Raw genomic sequence first — 20,418 nt, 5'->3', positions numbered from 1 at the left:
ACACACAAATGCACATGTATATATGTGTATATTCACAGGAGAAAATTTAATAAATACAAAGACGCTCAAAGAACATAAACATCCCTGAATATGATGTTTGTTGCATCTAGGAATTGCTGCTGCATTTCTTCCTGGAGTGATGCTGAGCGTGGTGGGATGCAGTCTTCGGTGCCTAGGGTGGTGCGGGAAGGCCCCACGCAGTGTGTTCCCTTATGTCTTGTGTGGGGGGCCAGGTGGTCAGGCACGCCCTGTGTGGCAGGGGACAGACCATGAGGTCAGGTGGTCACAGATACCACATGTGCCCCAGGCGAAGCTGGGGCTGAGTCTTGTCCCTGGTGGCTCACCCTTGACTTCCAGCCCCTTTCCCTTCACCTTTTAGACTGCGCTGAAGAGAGATTTAACGGGTTTTCAGTGAAGTGGGCATTTTCTGCTGTGATTCTGGGCCCAGGAGTGTCCCTGAGAGAGTCTCAGGATGCCCCACGGTGGGGCAGGTGGGCCACTGCCTTCAGAGTGCGTGGGGCAAGCAATCAGAGGGTAGAGCAGAGAAAGGTGCAGAGGATGTCTGAGGTGAGCAGAGAACTGGGGTCACCTCTTTACTGAGTTCTCCTGAGTGGCAGTGTGTGTGGAATCACCCCACTCCATCCACACTTGCCCCTCCCAAGTGGAGAGGCGGGGAAGCCCCGAAGGTGGCTTTGGGGTCTGGGGACTATAGGACTCTGAGGTCCCCAGGACACTTTCTGGGTGCCCCATGTCCGAGCAGTTCAGGTTAGAAGGCTGTTTGTCCTCCCAAGGGGGACCGGGTCAAGTTGTAGGACACCGCACACAGGCAGGGCAGGAGGCTGAGACCAAGCAAGATGGGAGTGAGGGGGCAGCGGGTTTGGTCCCGGGCCAGGGGGCGGGGGTAGGGGGGGCGAGGCCCGCCCGCAAGCTGACAGCCACCCTCGGGCCACCGTGGCCGCGCCCCCTGCGCCCGAGAGCGAGGGGGAGGGAAGGGGCCAGGAGGGGAGGACCGTGTGAAAATGAGGCCGGGGCTCGGGCCGGGCGGGGCCAGGCGGGTGTCAGCGCGCGGCGGCCAGGGCGCCCGCACACACCTCCGGAGCCGCTGCCTCGCTGGCCGCCCGCGCCGCCGCCTCTGCCCGCAGCCGCCGCGCCTTCCATGGGGGTCGCGGGCCGCGGCTGCCCCGGGGCGGCCCAGGCGCTGCTGCCGCTGCTGCTGCCGCTGCTGCTGCGGGCGGCGGTGCTGCCCGGCCCGGGCCATGTCCCGGCGCCGCCTGAGGGTGAGTGTCCGGCCGCAGGGGCGCACCTGGCAGGCAGAGCGGGCGCGGGAAGGGGGTCCCGATTTCCCCAGTGGCTCGCCCCGAGCGGCGGGCCTCGGACTGGGCTGCGGAGCTTCGCGTGGCCCCCGCTCCCCTGGGGCCCTCACCCCTTGGCCAGGCCAAGGCACCACGACCGCGGGGGCTGGAGGCCCAGGGCCGGCCTCGGACCCGGGGCTGATGACAGTTCCGCCAGGGTCCCTGCCTCCTGGGCCCCCGGAGAGTGCCTGCCGGTCAGACTCTCCCCTGCCGAGCAGGGAGCAGGGCATCGGGGTCTCAGGGTCCAGCTCCTCCTCGCCCAGACGGGGAAACGGGGCCGCAGCCAGGGCACATCAGTCCGTCGTGGCAGCTTTGCTCCTGCTCCCCCCCCCCCCCCCCCCGTTCCCCCTGGGGCCAGGGAGCTCTCCTGGGGCTTCGGGGTCGGCTCCCTGGATCTTTCTATTTGCGGAGCAACCGCTGTTGGAGGATCCCGGAATCCTGCAAGCAGCAACCAGCCTGGCTTTGGGGCCAGCGTAGATAAGGACTCTGGACAGTCTTCACTAACCGAACTTGAAATCCTTTCAAAACTTTTGTTTTTAATTAACATCCTGGAGTGATGTCAACCAGGAAATACTTCTGCCAAGGCCTGTGTCCAGGTTGAGAGGGCGAGCAGTGGTGAAAGGCGGGTGGGTACCATTCCCTCTTTGCACCATCTGGGAGCTCGGATGGTGCGTTCAGAGCCCTGGGCAAGCCTTCTGCCCATAACATACCCCGAGAGAAAGCTGACAGACACCGCTCACTTCTCTTGATCACACGTGTAGGCATTTACTATTGCCTACCCGTGTTCCAGGCAACGGGGACATGGGCCCAATCTGTAATCAAGATGGGGAGACAGGCAGGAAAACAGTGACAACCCTGCCTGATATGTGCAATGAAAGGAGATAAACATGGGGGAGCACATCTTGGGAGACACCTCCCCTCCCCTGGGGGGTCCTGGTAGGCTTCCTGGAGGGGGGTGGATCTGAGCTGAGTCTTGAAGGTGCATAGAAAGGGTGGGGAGTATTCCAGTCAGAAGGATCAGGCTGTGCCTGGAACCGTGTGGGAAATGGGATGGTTCATCCCAGGGGCTCCCCAGCCGTTTAGCTGGTGAAGCGTGAAGGCGGGTGGGCTGGTGGGGATGATGCTAGCAGGGTCAGAGCGCACAGGGCTTGGGGCACCCGGCCAGGAGCTGCTGTGCTCTTTTGCAGATGTGGACGAGTGTGCCCACGGGCTAGATGACTGCCACACCAATGCCCTGTGTCAGAACACACTCACCTCCTACAAGTGCTCCTGCAAGCCTGGCTACCAAGGGGAGGGCAGGCAGTGTGAGGGTAAGTGTCTCGGGGACCCATGGTGGGAGGGCCAGCAGGGGAAGCTCCCCACCTCCTCGGCTCTTGTAGTGGCCACTCATGTCGGTAAAAGTCCTGCCCCTTCGCCTGAGTCACACCCCCCATCTCATCCTCCAGGGACTGGGAACATCAGGCCTTCCTCAGAGCTGACCATACAGTTTGACGTGGCTAGCTTCTAAAAAGGAAAAGAGGTGTTTTAGTGTCTTTTGGTGCCACTCAGTTTGGGGGCAGAAAGTCAGCAGCCGTGTTTGTTGATCAGGAGACTGTGCTAGACGGAGCAGCAGATCCTGCTCTCCCCCTGGCGGTTTGCCCCTTTTCTCTGGAGTCCGAGTGCCAGGGTCCTGCCCGCCCCTGCAAGGCTCTGCAGCTCCACCTTGTCCATGGCTCTGGGCGGCTTGGTGTTGTGACCCGCCACGTTTGAGAGCTACGCCCAGGGTCTGCCTCTTTTGGAGCTGCAAGTTCACCCTGGAAAGATGTGTACGGAAGGATATTTTAAGCCCTTAGAGTTCCATATCTGGGAGCCTGAGGTCTGGACTCTGGCACTTTGAGTTCTTGGCCCCTGGGGGTTAGCTCAGTGTCGTGAACTCTGAAGTTCAGAACCAGCTGGAGATTGGACTCTCATAGGAGGAGGCTATTCCTGGGGTTGGAAATCACAGCATGTTGGAGCGGGCAGGGCTTTTCAGGGAGTTCTGAGCCAACCCCATCCTTCATTTTACAGATGAGAATACTGAGGCCCAGGGGAGTTGGGAAAGGGACTGTGGCTATGATCACACAATTAGCCCACAAGTAAAAGAAAGTCAGATCTCCACTCGAGCCCTGGCCCCGGCCCCGGCCCCGGCCCCACATCTCTTCTATTCACTCAGCCTCCCGCTGTCCCTCTTTGGTTGGGTGAGAAATCCTAATATTTATGGTCTCCTTTATGCTGAGGAGCAAAACGCCTGCCTCTTCCGTCAGAGGAGGCATGCGCCTGGTCAGGTGCACAGCAAATGGGGTTGGTGGTCCATCCATAAAGCCCTTCTATGTCTTCAAATTCATATTTTCCCAGAGACAGACATCCATCTCTCTAACTGCCCTACATCACAGGAAGCCAAAAAGCTACCTCTCCCTGACACATCTGTCTGTCCGTTCCTTCATACCACACCCTCACCATCTTAAATATTTCATTGACAGTATTAGAATTCACACGTGTTGGTACCCTGCTTGGGGGGGAAAATGTTCACTTTTTCACTGTGTCCTCTCTGGGGGCAGGATCCAGGCCACGGCTTCTTCTGGATAAAGTGCATATTTAGTAAATGATGTCAAATGACAGGTGGCAAGAGTTTCCTTATTCTTAGCTGTTGGGTTATAATCGCAAATAAAATTGAATTGCTAACAGTTTATAGTTAAAAAGTCTACTATTGAGTTTAAAATAGCAATTGATTCACTGGCATTGTTGCTTTTATGTACTTAAATTGCTTTTTAACATAATATATGATTAGTGTTATAAAAAGTTAAGCAACACAAAAATGAAAAAAACAAAAACACACACAGAAAATTTGTCCACAAGTAATCACTATTAACATGGAGCATATATTCTTTGCATTTTAAACTAAAACCCTAGGAGTGTTTGCTCTTTGAATACTTGCAATATGTATAAACCTAGTGAGTAAGGACGTCCTGTTTAGTTTGGACTTCTTGGTACAGGAGTCCAGAAGGAGAAGGATTGCGAGGATTTAAAGATGTAACTCCTTTATGTGTGTTTCTTGGCTTATTTTTAAGTCTCTTGGGTCCAATCCACGGTATCATTTGCTCCTGTCTAAGTTCAAGGGTGAGAACTGGGTTTACTCAGAGTGGACAGGATTTTATCCTCCACAAATTTTCTTCTGCCCAAATGTTGGAGATGTGAAAGTATGGGCCCTGTAAAGTCTTTTTAAAATAAGGTGAGGTGAAATTTTGCAAAAATAGTGTAGAACTCATATGTGCCCTTCATTTATCTTACTCAAATATTAACAACTTATATAAATACAATACAGTATCAAAACCAGGAAATTAACATCTCCACAATATTAACTAAACTATAGACCTTATTCAAATTTCACCTTTTTTTCTTTAAACGTTCTTCTCCCCTGACCCCTCCCACTCCGCCCCAGGATCCATGACATTTATCTGTTGTCTCTCTGTCTCCTCCAGCCTATGACAGACCCTCAGTCTTTCCTGGTCTTTCCTGTCATGGACACTTGATGAGTACAGCTCAGTTCTTTTGTTTGCCTTATATTTCCTCATGATAAGCATTGATATGGCAGGAATTGAAGCTCATAATGGCAACATGTTAACAGGTGATGATAACATTGATCGCCTGGTGAAGATGGTATATTCTGGGTTTCTCCACTGCAAACTTAGTATTTTTTCTTTCAATAGACACATGTCTTGGGGCCTATACACTCAGCCTATGCTAATATTCTGTTTCTTTTCCAATTGTTGCCCATGGATTTTAGCATCCAACTGTGGATCTTGCCTGCAACAATTATTACTATGATGTGTGCCTCTTGGTAATTTTGTATTTCCATTGTTCCTTATACACCTATTAAACTGGTATTCTTCTATAAGGAAGATTCCTTCTCCACTATTCATTTATGCATTGATTTCTACGTTTATGTATTTATGCCAGTATGTACTTGTGGGTATTTATTTAATTACTAGAGGCCCGGTGCATGAATTTGTGCACAGGTGGGGTCCCTAGGCCTGGCCAGCAATTGGGGCCGATGGGGTTGGCGGGGGGGGGGGGGCAGCCGGCCTGGGGGAGGGGCTGCGGGAGGTTGGCCAGCCATTGGGGGGAGGGACTGCAGGAGGTTGCCCGGCCACGGGAGGTTGGCTGTGGGAATGCACTGATCACCAAGGGGCAGCTCCTCCATTGAGCATCTGCCCCCTGGTGGTCAGTGCGCATCATAACAACCGGTCAACCAGTTGTTCAGTTGCTTAGGCTTTTATATATATAGATATGTTTAGTTATTTATTTTTGGCTCAAATTGTTTCGCTTTAGCCATTAGGAGCTCCATCACATTGTCGCCTGTGTCCTTTTTATATGCCCCCATCATTTTTATGAGAAATTCCTAATTTTCTGGCACCGCAAAATGCTCCAAACTCATCTTCTATTTTCCCCCACCCCAGCCCTGGAATCAACCACTTCTCCAAGGAGCCCTGATTCCTTTTATTGAAAAATGGTGTATGGAAACCAAGATCTGGATGTTTGCTGTTTTCATTGTTACTGGGGTGATTACTCCTGGGTCTTCTCAGTGGACAGAGCTAGAAAATATACTAGTATGTATGTTTATTAGTCCACACATACACACACATCTCTATTAATTTTTTTAAAGACATGTTTTTATTGATTTCAGAGAGAAGAAGGGAGAGGGAGATAGAAACATCAATGATGAGAGAAGCATCAATTGGCTGCCTCCTGCATGCCCCCTGCTGGGGATCAAGCCTGCAACCCGGACATGTACCCTGACCAGGAATTGAACTGTGACCTCCTGGTTCATGGGTTGACACTCAACCACTGAGCAACACCAGCCAGACTATTAATGTTTTATATCTATCTCTTTTGTGTGTGTGTGTGTGTGTAAGTAACAGTGAGTTACACTGATACTTTGAATTCCAAAGCAATACTACAAGATTTATTCTAACCTCCTTTGCTTATTCATAACTTTTTTCTCCAACAGTGAGAAACTTGGCTCTTACTATCTGAAATATATTTACCAATCCTAGTTTGTTCAATTCTAGTATACAAATTAAGTATTTGCAGAATTGCCATTACATAACCCTGTGAGTAAGACAGGTTTAGTAATTAGAGGACAGTCTTTGTATACAGCTGTTTTTGTTTTTAACCTTACAACAGCCAGTCAAGATATTGTTTTTCAAAGTTACTTAGGCTAGTGCTTTTCTTCCCCATTCTCTTCAGTTTGGTTCTATTATTCATTTATAATACAGTATATTTGTTTGTTCCTCCCTATTTGTATTCCATTTTTTATCCCTCACTTCACCCCCACCCCTGCTTCTTGGTTAATATGTAAAACATCACTGGTTCTGAGAGTCAAAGCTGTACAAACATTCAGAGAAGAGTTACTCCCTCCTCTTATTCCTATTACTCTGTTCCCATTCCTCCTTCACTCCACCCCTTTTCCCACACACTGTGGGTCACCATCTCTGTAGTTTCTGGTTTATCCTTTCTATATTTCTTTTACACAAATGTGTATTTTATTTTTAACTACTTTCTTATTATAATTTACATACCACAAAATTCACCATTTCTAAGTAAGTGTACACGATTAATGATTTTGGGTAGATTAGCTGAGTTATGCAACCATTACATAATATAGTTTTCAGACATTTTCCTCATCTCAATCAGGTCCCTCATGCCCATGTGCCCAGCTCCTTGTTCCCAGCTCCAACTCCAGGCAACCACTAACTCTATAAAGTTGCCTTTTCTGGACATCCTATATAATAAAAGCCTAATATGCTAAGTGTCCGGTCATCTGGTTGGCCGTTCAACCAATCAAAGCTAATATGCTAATGATATGCTAAGGCTGCTCAACCGCTCACTATGATATGCACTGACCACAAGGGGGCAGACAGTCGACAGGTTGACCAGTCGCTATGATGTCACTGACCACCAGGGGGCAGATGCTCCAACTGGTAGGTTAGCTCGCTGCTGGGGTCCAGCTGATTGGGACTGAGCGAGACAGGACTGACATGCCCTGGAGCCCTCCTGCAGTCCCTCCCTGGCTGGCCAACCTCCTGTGTGCCTCCCCAGCCCCGATCATGCACCAGTGGGGTCCCTCGGCTTGGCCTGCACCCTCTCGCAATCCAGGACCCCTTGGGGGATGTTGGAGAGCCAGTTTCAGCCCGATCCCACAGGCCAGGCTGAGGGACCCCACTGTGCATGAATTCGTGCACCGGGCCTCTAGTTTCATATAAATGGAGTCATACAATATGTGATCTTTTGAGTTTGTCTTCTTTCACATAGCATAATCCTTTTGAGGTTCATCTATGTTGTAGCCTTTATTGGCTTTTCATTCCTTTTAATTGTTGACCAGTATCCTACTGTATAGATATGCATATATGCATATTTTATATGTATGAATATACATTCACCAGTTGATAGACATTTGGGTTTCTTCTACTTTTTGCTATTATTATAATGTTGCTATGAATATTCACCTGCAAGTCATTGTGTGGACATGATTTTACATTTATCATATATATATATACACACACACATACATACATAAACATATACAGGAGTAGAATTTTGGGGTTATGCGGTAAATTTATGTTCAAAACTTTAAGGAACTGCCAAATTGTTTTCCAAAGTGGTTGTGCCATCTTATATTATCATCAGTAATGTGTGAGGGTTTCCATTTCTTCATATCCCTTCCAATATTTGTCATTGCCTGTCTTATTATTATAACTATTCTAGTGAGTGTGAAATGGTATTTCATTGTGGTTTTAATTTGAATTATCTTAATAATTAACAATGTTGAGCAACTTTTCATGTGCTTATTAGTCATTCATGTATCTTCTTTGGTAAAATGTCTATTTAAATCTTTTGCCCATTCTAAAATGGAGTTATTTTTTTAAATTATTATTATTGAGTCATAAGAGTTCTTTGTAAGTCCTTTATAAGACATGTGATTTACAAGTCTTTTCTACCAGTCTGTAGCCTGTTTTCATTTTTTAATGGTGTCTTTTGAAATGCAAAAGTCTTTAGTTTTGCGAAAGCCCAATTTATAAATTTTAAAATTTATGAATTTTGTGTTTGGTGTTGTAACTAAGAAATCTTTACTTAACTCAAGGTCTCAAAGATTTTCTCATAAAAGCTCTATATTTTCTCTTAAAAGCTTTATCGTTTAAGGTCTTACATTTAGGTCTCTGATCCATTTTGAGTTTGATTTTTGCATATGGTGTTAGATAAGGCCTAAATTTATCTTTTTGCATATGGATATCCAATTGTCTCAGCACCATTTGTTGAAAAGACTATCACTAATTCTGACAAATTATCTTAGCACTTTTGTCTGAAATTAAATAACCATAAATATAAGGGTTTATTTCTGGATCTCAATTCTGTTTCATTGACCTCTATGTCTGCCTTTATGCCCATACCACAACCTGTCTTGATAACAATAGCTATATAGTAAGTGAAAGTCCCCCAAACAATTTTCCTTTTTCAAAATTGTTTTGTTTCTGTCTTGTTGCTGTTGTTGATAATCCTCACCCGAGGATATTTTTCCAATGATTTTTAGGGAGAGTGGAAGAGAGAGGGAAAGACTGAGAGAAACATCGATGTGAGAGAAACATATCGATTGGTTGCCTCTTGCACAAGCCCTGACCAGGGCCTGGGCCCGGAGGAGCCTGCAACCAAGGTGGTGCCCTTGACCGGAATCCAACCCAGGATCCTTTGGTCTGCAGGCCAACGCTCGATCCAGTGAGCCAAACCGACTAGAGCTATTTTGGTTCTTCTTTTGCATTTCCATATAAATTTTGGATAAGCTTATCAATTCTGACAAAATAAGCATGTTAGAATTTCTTGGGTTTTTTTTTTTGTATTCCCTTATATTTTTACACAAAGATGACAAACTACAGAGGCTCCTTTGCATTTTTCTTTTACTTAATAGTATATCCTAGAAACCACTCCAAATCAGTTCATAGAGATCTTTACCATTGTTTTTTTAACAGCTGCATAGAACTTCGTTGAGTAAATGTACCATAATTCTTCAACTACTCTGCTTTGACTTATACCCTCTGCATTTAAGTTGGTTTTAGTATTTTGTAATTACAAATGCTGCAGTAAATAATTGTTTGCATATTTACTTTCCTGTTGTTGGAGATGTATCTTCAGGGTAAATTCCTACAAGTGGGGTGGCTGGTTTAAAGATAAATGTATATTTCTCCATGCTAAAGAAATAGCATCTGACTGGTTTACTTCTCTTTTATCCCTCAGACATTGATGAATGTGAAAACGAACTCAAAGGAGGCTGTGTCCATGACTGTTTGAATATTCCAGGCAATTACCGCTGCACTTGTTTTGATGGCTTCATGTTGGCTCATGATGGTCATAATTGTCTTGGTAAGCACAACGGTTGGGAACGGCAATTCTCCTTTACCCTCCGGCACCCCCATCCTGGGTTTTCCTTTGATGAAATACTCATTAAAACAAAAAGGGGATCAGAGACTTGTGTTTTCTGGCCCCCTAGAAATCAGACTCTGATAGAAAACCAGGTAAAATGTTTTAGTTTTTTTAAAAAATATATTTTTATTGATTTCAGAAAGGAAGGGAGAGGGAGAGAGATATAGAAACATCAATGATGAGAGAAAATCATTGATCAACTGCCTCCTGCACACCCTTCACTGGGGATCCAGCCCACAACTGACCGAGAATCGAACCATGAACTCCTGGTTCACTGGTCAACACTCAACTACTGAGCCACGCTGGCTGAGCATGTTTTAGTTTTTATTGTGATCAATCATAATAGAAATCCTCCATTAGTCCAAGGAGATGGGCAGGCGTCATCATTACTACTTACTGACTTTTTAGCATTGACTTGTCACCTTTAAGATCTTTGATTTTGTGTTAAAAGGGTCTTGACTTATACCCTTATATCTCTTTACTGCTGTAGGTGTCTCTATTCGAGAATTAGGTAAAACTACTTGTCCTGAAAAATCCGAGTGTATGCTTGAATCTCAGCCAGGTAGACCCCCCTCTTCTTGAAATAGAGAGAAATTCAAACAGAAACCTTCCATCAACATCCTTCTAGTATTCCACTAAACAGAAACATCTGTTGGAGTTTCAGTCCCTGAGTTAGGGACTAAAAGTGGTGTTTACATTGGTTTCTTATGCCAGGAATGAAACAAAACTTAGAAATAGCAAGCAGTTGGATAGGGTTGTGTGATAGATAGCCTTATTAGAGCAGTGGTCGGCAAACCGCGGCTCTCGAGCCACATGCAGCTCTTTGGCCCCTTGAGTGTGGCTCTTCCACAAAATACCACGGCCTGGGCGAGTCTATTTTGAAGAAGTGGCGTTAGAAGAAGTTTAAGTTTAAAAAATTTGGCTCTCAAAAGAAATTTCAATCGTTGTACTGTTGACATTTGGCTCTGTTGACTAATGAGTTTGCCGACCACTGCCTTAGAGGATGCAGTACACCTGGCAGGCAGGTATTTTGGTGTTTGCATTTGAAGGCTGCTCTTATCAGTTGTGTGGGAGACAGCTGGCATCGGGTTCCTTTGACACTGGTGACCTCTCATGTGGCTGACCCACTGATGTCCACTTGGTTGATCAAGGCCCTGACCCTGTGGGGACAGCTGTTCAGATGCTCCCTTACAGTGCAGTGGGAATAGCCACTTGATCAAATGCTTTGAGATCAGCATAGAAGTCACCGATAAGTATGGGCAGCACTTGTATTTTGTGTGGAGCTTGTTCCTTTGGGACTCACATGTCCTATGACCTTTATCCACTTCAGTGTCACCTGGAGCCTCATCCTGCCTGTGCCCTGTGTAGGAGGTCAGGCTTTGGGTCAGCCCACTTGGCTTGATGGAGGGCTGGAGGATCACTAAGCCCTTTTCAAACTTTTAGGCCATCGGCACCACATGAGAGAGACAATCCTGAGAGCAGCAACACATTGAAATCAATGAAAAACTCAAAAAAAGGAAACCATTTTCAACCACTTTCAGTGTATATTTGTTGGGAAGCATACAGTGTGTTTGTATCATGGTGTTTTTTTTTTTTTGGTTGTTGATTTTTGTTTTGTTGGTACCGTTTTCTGGGGGGAAATCTCACATTTCCCTTTGATTTGCCAACAGTGGCATTTTGAGGATTTGGATCTGATAGCAGACCCAGTGGTCAGAGTTATGCTCAAACACACAGACTGGGAGAAGTGTGAGCTTCCTAAGATGCCAGACCATCCAGGAGTTAGGGCCTGGGCCAGGGTTGGGTGGGGTGGTTCTGAGCACAGGCCTGCTCAGAAATCCTGAGGCCTGGAGTCCTTCCTTGCCTGGCCGCTAACACAAGGTATTTCAGCAGACCATCTGCATTTCCCGGCCTTGGGGGTCTCTCTGTGGGCTTTGTAGCAAGGATCTGCTTTGAAGAAAGATCCTGAGCATCCGTGGACCCTACCTGAACAGGCTAAGGATTCTTTAAAAGGAAGGTATGAGAAAACCAAGTGGTTTACTAAGAAGGGCAGGACAGCATACTCAGCAGAGACCTCTCTGCCAGTTCACCTGGAAGAGGCCGAAGCACTCTGTGACCAGAAACAAGCTCAGAGTCAGGACTTCTCAGGAGTGGCCGTTTCCTGTGCTCTGTGGATGAGCCCTCAGCTCTCCGGCCCCGCTAACCACACCTTAGCCACAGGCGTATTAGCCAGAACCTACAAAGTAAAACACCACTTAGCTCTGGCACTAACCCCAGAGTCCTCCAAGATCTGAATTGCCTGTGAGCCTGAAAAATGAAACGCAGCCCTTCCACACCGCTCCCCCACCCGAATTCAGTTTCTATTTGCTGAGCGTCTGGAAGCAAGGCAGAGCTCTTGGGTTTCGTCGCAGTGGTTCTCCGCTCTGGCTGCACATTGGAATCACTTAGGAAGTTTTAAAACAACACCATGGCCACTGTGGCCGGTGTGGCTCAGTTGGTTGGAATGTCGTCCCAATACCAAAAGGTGGTGGGTTCAAGTACTGGTCAGGGCACAAAATCCCCGGTCGGCGTGCATGCGGGAGGCAATCAATAGATGTTTCTCTCTTCTCTTTCTCTAAAATCAATAGAAATGGTCCTCAGGTGAGGATAACTAACTAACTAACTAACTAAATAAAACAACACCATGGCCTAGGTCTCACCCAAGACTACTTCTATTAGTGTCTCAGAAGGTAGATTCAGGCCTCAGGGTTCTAACATGCAGCCCAGGTTGTAAAACCCTGCTTTACAGTCTGGAGAAACTCACCAACCTAGTGATACACACGTGTGCCTGTGAACACACACACTCTGTATTAAGTCAATCACAGTGCCTCACCTAACTTAATGACACGTTTCTAATTGCTTTGGTGAAAAGGAATAGTGAGTGAAACCTGGGGTGGGGTGTGGCAGCTCAGAGGAGAGCACACCTTTACCCAACAGTAACGCAGGATTTGGGGTTCAGGTAAGCAGATCTCTACGGCTCCCTGTAAGTCCTCGCTAAGGAACACCTGGGCCAGGTGTGTTCCAGCGTGGCTCATCCTCAGGAATGTGCTCCCTTCGCCCTTTGGCACAAAGAAGGGCAAGTTTGTTAGGCTTGAGGGATGGCTCGCGGCCCATCAGTTTAGAAAGGCATCTGCTCGGTGTGGGAAGACCCATGACGGTAAGATCTGAAGCTTGAAACCAGATAACAGATATTTAAATGTGAATTTTCTTGTGACGAATGTGCCCAGGAGCTAGTGATAGGCACGTGGGAAATCGGGCTGGGGGAGGGGGGGAAAGAAACAGCTTTTAGATCAGCCTTCTCCCGAGCCTCTCCCGTGTCCGAGGCGTCTCTGGAAGTTTCTTCTTCCCCGGCTCTGGTGGTGCTGTGCTCGCCTGCTTGCTGTTCATGCACTGACAGCCCGGGTGCCGCTGCAGGTTGCAGGCTGTGCTAATAAGACACAAATCTTGGTCCTTAAGGAGTTTGCCATCTGGTGGAGATAAATAAGTAAAAGATTTTGAGGGGTCAAAAGGTACAAATTAAAAAAAAAAAAAAGATTTTGAGAATGCAATTCGGTAAGTATATGATGAAGCCATGTGCATGTGAGTCAGTGGGAGGAAAGTCCCCTCTCCCCACCCTGAGGGGTGGCCCTGGGGGAGGCATCCCCCTCCCTGCATTTCTGACGGTCCCATCTCTGGGGCTCCTGCTGTCTCCTCTACCTCCTTCCCTGGTATTCTCCCAAATTCCACCTCTGCCTCCCTCTCTCCCTCCCCACACTCCTGTCTCATGAACATTCACCCGGATCAGGCCATCACAAGCACATGTGCGGTCTTTGCAACACCAGGCGTAGGTTTCCCACCACCTGCGGACTTCCCCAGGCGGGGGTCATCCACTCTCCGCCCATCTCTACACCCAGGGCTGCTTTTCTCTGTGTTTCTTAGCCACCCACCCCATGCCCACATGGCTTGCTGCCCTGCAGGCACCTGTCCACAGTCCTCTTTTATTTCTTCCTTCCTCAGCACCCCCACTGCAGGCCCAGGCCCGGTCCCACCAGTACCAGGCGTGGCTATTTCAGGCACCCGTGTGAAGCCGGCCCCCAGGCTTCGATTCTTCCCGTTCCCTGTGTCCTTCCCTCAGCGGCTGGGCTGCCTCGTTCTTCCCAGCGTGGGGGTTGGGCACCCTGCTCCAGTGGGCCCCAACTGCCTCCCAAACAACGTAGGACCTCCTTTGTTTGTTACTCAAGGTCCTTTGCAGTGTGACCCCGAATCTACTTCCTAGCTCTCTCCTGCAACTTCCCTGCTTGTACCCATGCTCCAGCCCAGGGGGGTGACCTGCCATTACTTGAACAGACCCCATGCTCCCTAGCCTTCCAGCTGGTTCTCATGCGCCTTCTTCTGCCTAGAACCCCTTCTTCTGATTTGTAATTGAAGAAATCCTGCAGGGCCCATCATCCTTCACCAGCTTCTCCACAAAACCCATCCTGACACCCACAACCACACGCGACCTCTCTTTCCTCTGTGCCACCTTTGACCATCCCTCCCGATTACTTGTACCTTTGTCTCTTTCCCTCAGAAGGACGTGCTCCCGGAGGGAAGGAATTTGATCTCACTCCTTTACCGTGTTTTACTGCCTCCCCGAGCACCGTGCTTTGGAAAGAGAGGGTGTTCAATCAGTGTTGACTGAATCGGTTCTCTTGTGTGCACTTTTCTTAAGTGAGCCCCATACCCGTGAGGGTTGGTTAATCATCTGGGGGTCCCACTGGCTTCAATTCTTAGAGCTTCTGTGGCGCAGGGATGGGAAGAGGGACCTTATCTCTGCTCAGTAGGAATCCCTGAGCTGCTGGGCTGGGTGGGGCGCTGAAACAGTCACCAAAGCGGAGGCTAAGCCTTCTCCCCTCCAGACGTGGACGAGTGCCTGGAGAACAACGGCGGCTGCCAGCACATCTGCCTCAACGCCCTGGGGAGCTACGAGTGCCGCTGCAAGGAGGGCTTCTTCCTGAGCGACAATCAGCACACGTGCATTCACCGCTCCGAAGGTACCTTTGCCCCGCTGTGGGCGGGGCCTGGGGAGGGGGCGGGGCCACGCCTGAGACTCCCCCACCCTCAGTGGCTTGAGAAGGGAAGTTTGGGCCCAACAAAGTCTGGAGGCTGAGGACATCCAGGCCCTGCTGCTGGGTGACCGTGGGCAGGTTACCCTAGCTTCTCCTCCTCCACCTGGCAAAACAAGTGGCTGAGCTCAGAGGTCTCTTCACACTTCGCAGTCTCTGATTCTAATCTTTCAAAAGAGTACATTTCAAACATGACTAGATGTCTCAGGAGAAATGGGCACTCTGCCAAGTTGTTCAGAAAACGTGCTGCAAACCACAGCACCAAGTGCGAGCCTGCTCCCTGCCCAGGGCGGGTGGGAAGGGCTGGGGCCTTCCTGGGCTTTGCCCCGTATGCAGCCCCCGGCCAGGTCTGGCCTTCCCTGTGTTTTGCATTTTTGAACTCGGAGCCTCTGAGGCTCTAGGGCAGGGGTCCTCATAAACTTTTTAAACAGGGGGCCAGTTCACTGTCCCTCAGACCGTTGGAGGGCCAGATTATAGTTTAAAAAAAACAACTATGAACAAATTCCTATGCGCACTGGGGGCCTGGGACGAGTCGGCTGCTAAGCAGGACAGGCAGCGGCACCCGGCGTGCCGGATAAATGTCCTCGGCGGGCCGCATGTGGCCCGCAGGCCGATGTTTGAAGATGCCTGCTCTAGGGGGCAGGGGACCACCCCCACCCCCAGACTTGGGCTCTCTGTGCCGGGTTTCCTTCACCCATGCCACCACTTACTATTCCTCCATACATTTGCAGAAAACTCCTTTGATGGCCTCCTTTTTATTCTCTCTGCTTTGAGTTGATACCTTGTTTTATTCCTCTCTTAGTTCAGTGGACTCTTGGGAGGGAGGAGGGTTAAGTGCCTGTGGCCAGTCAGCCACTTTTAACCAAGTGATGGGCTTTTAATTCCGCTCTGCTTTTTCTCAAGCCATACAGTCACATTTTGGTGGCTGCCTTTCTTCTCCCAGGGTGCCTGTGCCTGTTTTCAAAGGAAGTACCCTAAATATTAGACTATTGACTCCTTTTTAATAACTTAAGAATGAGGCCATTCTCAGTTCTCCCATTATTTATGCACAGATTTGTAGGTTTATTATTTTAATCGTGGTTTCAGTGACTTTTCAAGGATTTCTTTGTGGAAAATGACTTTTGCCTCATTTTCTAAGCAGGATGGCTCCTTCCTTATACCTAACTGGAAAGTCTGTTTGGGTGCTAAGCATGGTCAGAGAACGCACGGGGGGCCATGGGCTTGATGGCTCTCAACACCCGCTGGGTCACCGGCAGTGTCTGAGCAGGGTTTTCACGCTCTGCCTCTAAGCCCACAGCTCTCTGTCTCAGGCAGGCTGGATGGAGTGGCAGTTGGCTTTCATTTTCCTGCTGGTCTCTCTGGACTCTTGGGTGAGCTCTGCGTCTGGAAGAATTAAGATGCCAGCAGCATAAGTGATCTGGTCTCAGAGCATCTCCCCTTTGGTTGCTCAAAGCTGCTTCCTGAGCCCTAGTCAGTTTGGCTCAGTGGATAGAGCGCCGGCCTGCAAACCAAAGGGTCCTGGGTTCGATTCCCATCAAGGGCACGTGCCTTGGTTGCAGGCTTCTCCCCAGCCTGGGCCCTGGTTGGGGCTCGTGTGGGAGGCAGCCAGTGGTTGTGTTTCTCTCGCATCGATGTTTCTCTCTGTCTTTCCCCCTCTCTCTTCCACTCTCCCTAAAAGCCCATGGAAAAATATCCTCGGGTGAGGATTAACAAAACAAAACAAAAGCTGCTTCCTGAGAAGTCACTCTGGGAGGGAGATGGGCACCTATACAAGCCATTGCTTGAACAGCCCCCCTTCCCTCTGTGGGTCCCACCCACTCACAAGGCCACTCATCCTGAGCCCTGGAGCTTCCAGAGCGGTGGCCCCTCTGTCCCCTCAGGCAAGCCCTCCAGGCTGATTCCAAACACTGGCTCCTCTCACAGAAGTCAACACTGAAGCAGTTCCTCTCCACAATCTGTCTTTTCTAAGTTTTCTATAATTCAGACATTCTTGGAACCCCCGAAGAGTACTTAAAATGAACGTATTTGTCTGGAACTAAAACCAAAATCCAAGAATTTGAGTTGTGGTCTGGAAGCGCACTGGGATTTTCTGTTGTGTTTCACCCCGATGGCTTGGCAAATGCATGTCAGTGTGAGCCAACAGGTTATAGCGCTCTGTGGCGGGACCCCTTCCACCCTGCGGTTTAACTCTTCAAATAGAACAAGCTCTAAATGGCGCTCCTTTAGGATTTCCTCCTTGACATGCACATTAAAACCCTTAGCAATGGTATTAAAATAGACTTTAAAACCCACAGTTGATACTCGAAAAATGGTGAAAAGAAGATAACACTGCAAGCGAGCATTTTCTAGTGTTGCTGTTGTTTTCGGTAATTATTCACTGAACGTTCTTCAATCTATTAGGGGATCCTAATAGCTGATTCTGAGGGGAAGCTCAAGCGATTGATTTAATTCTCAGAGACTCCGAAGCCCTGCCAGAGAGGCTGTGTGTTTTCACCCATGTAATGGGGGTGGGCTGGAGAGAGACGGCGCCCCGGCCTGCCTTTGTCCCTATTCATGGGTGCTCAGGCTCTCAAAATGAGCATCCCTCTTTTGTTTCGTCTGCTCGGAGCTATTTTTAGATGTTGGTATTGCTGCCTCTTCAGAGGAGTGGGGAGGTGTCAGGGTCGTGGGGAAGGGGCTGTTCTCTCAGCGGGGCCTGCGCCCCCCTTTGTGGAATGTTTCTTGCCCTGTTGGCAGGGCATATTTTTATTCGGCTTCCAGAAGTATTCTTCATTGAGAGCCTGAGCCTGGGGACCGCCAGAATGGGGCATTTCCAAAGTTTCTGAGCTGTTTCCCTCCTGGGGAACGGACAACCCTAACTCAACTGCCAGGCCCATTTCTGGGGGAGCAGGACCTCGGATGGCTGGGCCTCCTGGTGAGGGCCAGCCCCGCCTGCCTCCCCAGCAGTGTGCTTGTTCTGAGTCAGGCTGCTCTGAAAAGCTCCGGGCCACCCCTTGAAAAGCCCCCAGCATCTCGAGAGCCATTGAAAGCTCCAATGATCTCCTGGTAAGTTTAGGGCTAGCTTGATACGACAGAACAGTGGTCGGCAAACTCATTAGTCAACAGAGCCAAATATCAACAGTACACGATTGAAATTTCTTTTGAGAGCCAAATTTTTTAAACTTAAACTTCTTCTAATGCCACTTCTTCAAAATAGACTCTCCCAGGCCGTGGTATTTTGTGGAAGAGCCACACTCAAGGGGCCAAAGAGCCGCATGTGGCTCGCGAGCTGAAGTTTGCCGACCATGGCAATAGGACATCAGAGGGCAACTGATGTGTAGCTCTGTAGCGTCTGGCACACAGTCCTTACAAAATATTTTTTTGTAAAGTTCACTTCGAAAATGTCTTAACAGACTTGTAAGCAGACTTGAAAGAGAAGAAGCCCAAGAAGCACCTGACCCGTTTGGGGAGCATCCTTTGCAGGTGTCACTGCCGCCTTTTCTCGGGCACCGTTCCCTGTACCCCTAGGTGCTCCTGGCACCTGTCATTTCAGAGGCTCTGCCGACCCAGGGACAAACGTCATGCTTGCTGTGCCTTCCCAGGTAGACAGGACACTGCTTCCGGAGGCAGCTCTTGGCACCGGGAGAAAATAACGTCTTCAGAAATCACCAGCCGGAGCAAAGAGCCTTCCACCGACCCAGTGCAAGCCTCTCTGTGTCAATTGGCAGCAGCCCCTAGCCTGGGCACATGAGTCCCAGCAACTGCCAGCTGACAGAGTGCTGGCGTTCAAACAGCTCGTAACCGGCAGATAAAAACCACGGTGGCTTTAGGAGACTGTGGGATGGATTAACTGCTGCGCTGCCTTTTGGAATAAGAATGGCATCTGTTTGTATTAAACATTTATTCCAGTTAAGCGTAGGTCGATGGCTCTGCGGTAGAATTGGAGAGAGATGACTGGATTTCATTAGAACCCAGGGGCTAAGGTTTTTGGGGCACAATACAGAACAGTGTGGGATCCTAGAGAAGTGGAATGGAAACCTTTTGTATTTATATTTAAAACAGTGCTACTTCCAGGATTAGAAAGTATCTTGTTAGTAGAGAGCCAATGAGAACAAAATCCCTGCTCACAAAGATGTTTTAGAGTTGTGTGGCACAAATTCAAAGAAGCATCACGTGAGTGCGTACTTAATAACGCACCACGAACTGAGCCGGCGTTGGGAGAATGCTCTTGGGTATGATAATAGTTCCTCTGGAGTGCCGGCAGGCGTCAAGTTCTCAGCACAATGCTGCCAACCACAGGGAGTACACTTTGCTATGGCCCCATCATTTCCATGTATGTCTAACCACCCGGGACAATAACCACCTGTCCCCCTTCCCGCCACCGTTTCCACAAGATTGGGCCTAATGAAACTTATAATATACCCAACCTGAAAGAATTATACCGCAGCCAAGGCAAACCTCATGTAGGAGGCCTCTCTCTGTTCTCTTTGTTGTCATGTTGTTGTATGACACTGTTAGAAGCTTGTGCCTCAAGCCTGCTGAGGCGGGGGGGGGGGGGGGGGCGCGGGGCGGGACGGGGAGAGGCAGGGACTAACTAAGGTGGTCACAACACAGAGGCCCCTGGACAGATGTCCATGTGGTGTTGCCAGAACATGGTGGTCACAGTCACCTCCCTTGTGTGGATTTGGTGGGGGTAGAGAGGAGGGTTGGAATTTCCTGAAAATCGTCTTCAAAAGTATGTGAAAATACTGGGACTTTCCTTCAGTCTCTCCGCAGGTTTTCCTGGGGATACTCTCCTCTTCTCCCTGCGTCTTTGACAAACATTGGTAACCAGTTCCTGGGGTCAGCAGGCTCTCAGTCCACACGGGTGGGAGCTTTCTTTTTGGAGAATTGAGACGTCTTATCTCTTGGGTGACATAAGACATTTTTCATGTCTCTGTTAATTGACCTGCCTTGATTTTAATGACATATTCTTTAAAAATATGGGGCTGCTGGAGACCTAGGCAGGCAGGCCTGCGGCTCACCGCTGGTCCCATGCTGCTCTGTTTTGCAGAGGGTCTGAGCTGCATGAATAGGAACCACGGCTGTAGTCACATCTGCAAAGAGGCTCCCAAGGGCAGCGTCGCCTGTGAATGCAGGCCTGGTTTTGAGCTGGCCAAGAACCAGAGAGACTGTGTCTGTAAGTATAGACTGGCGCACACCTGTGCTGGGCACCATCCTGCCCCAACGTTGTCACCTGTCATCGGCAGCCCAGCATCAGAAATGCCTCCTCATGGCACAGCGGCAGCAGGGAAGGCAGCGGGCCTGAGACACTGGCCTCCACTGAGGACTCACTCACTGCGCAAGGGTAGCCCCGAAAGGGAAGGGAAGTGGTGCTTTTTTATGGAACCAATCAGAAGGAAATGAAATTCAGGAGTAAGGAGTGTGAATGGTGGGGGCTACATATCCCCATTCCCACTGGAAAAAATCAAACTTAC

The 20,418-nt window shown here is 48.9% G+C and overlaps 1 protein-coding gene across 3 annotated transcripts in view; it reads left to right on the top strand.

Annotated features, from left to right (window-relative positions):
* Nucleotides 1–1,055: 1,055 nt before the first annotated feature.
* Nucleotides 1,056–20,418, top strand: part of SCUBE2 (signal peptide, CUB domain and EGF like domain containing 2) — a 65,999-nt gene continuing 46,636 nt past the window's right edge. The window contains exons 1-5 of one of the 3 annotated variants that reach the window (XM_080687766.1): nt 1,056–1,277; nt 2,540–2,662; nt 9,657–9,782; nt 14,756–14,890; nt 19,995–20,120. In XM_080687766.1, the coding sequence (XP_080543892.1) occupies nt 1,157–1,277; nt 2,540–2,662; nt 9,657–9,782; nt 14,756–14,890; nt 19,995–20,120 (631 nt within the window). In that variant the 5' untranslated portion in view covers nt 1,056–1,156. The remainder of the gene's footprint in view (nt 1,278–2,539; nt 2,663–9,656; nt 9,783–14,755; nt 14,891–19,994; nt 20,121–20,418) is intronic. The other 2 variants (XM_080687768.1, XM_080687767.1) reach the window with 2 other exon arrangements.

Source organism: Plecotus auritus (assembly GCF_963455305.1).
Source record: "Plecotus auritus genome assembly, chromosome: 9".
Lineage (NCBI taxonomy): Eukaryota > Metazoa > Chordata > Mammalia > Chiroptera > Vespertilionidae > Plecotus > Plecotus auritus.
This window is presented reverse-complemented; position numbering and strand designations above follow the sequence as displayed.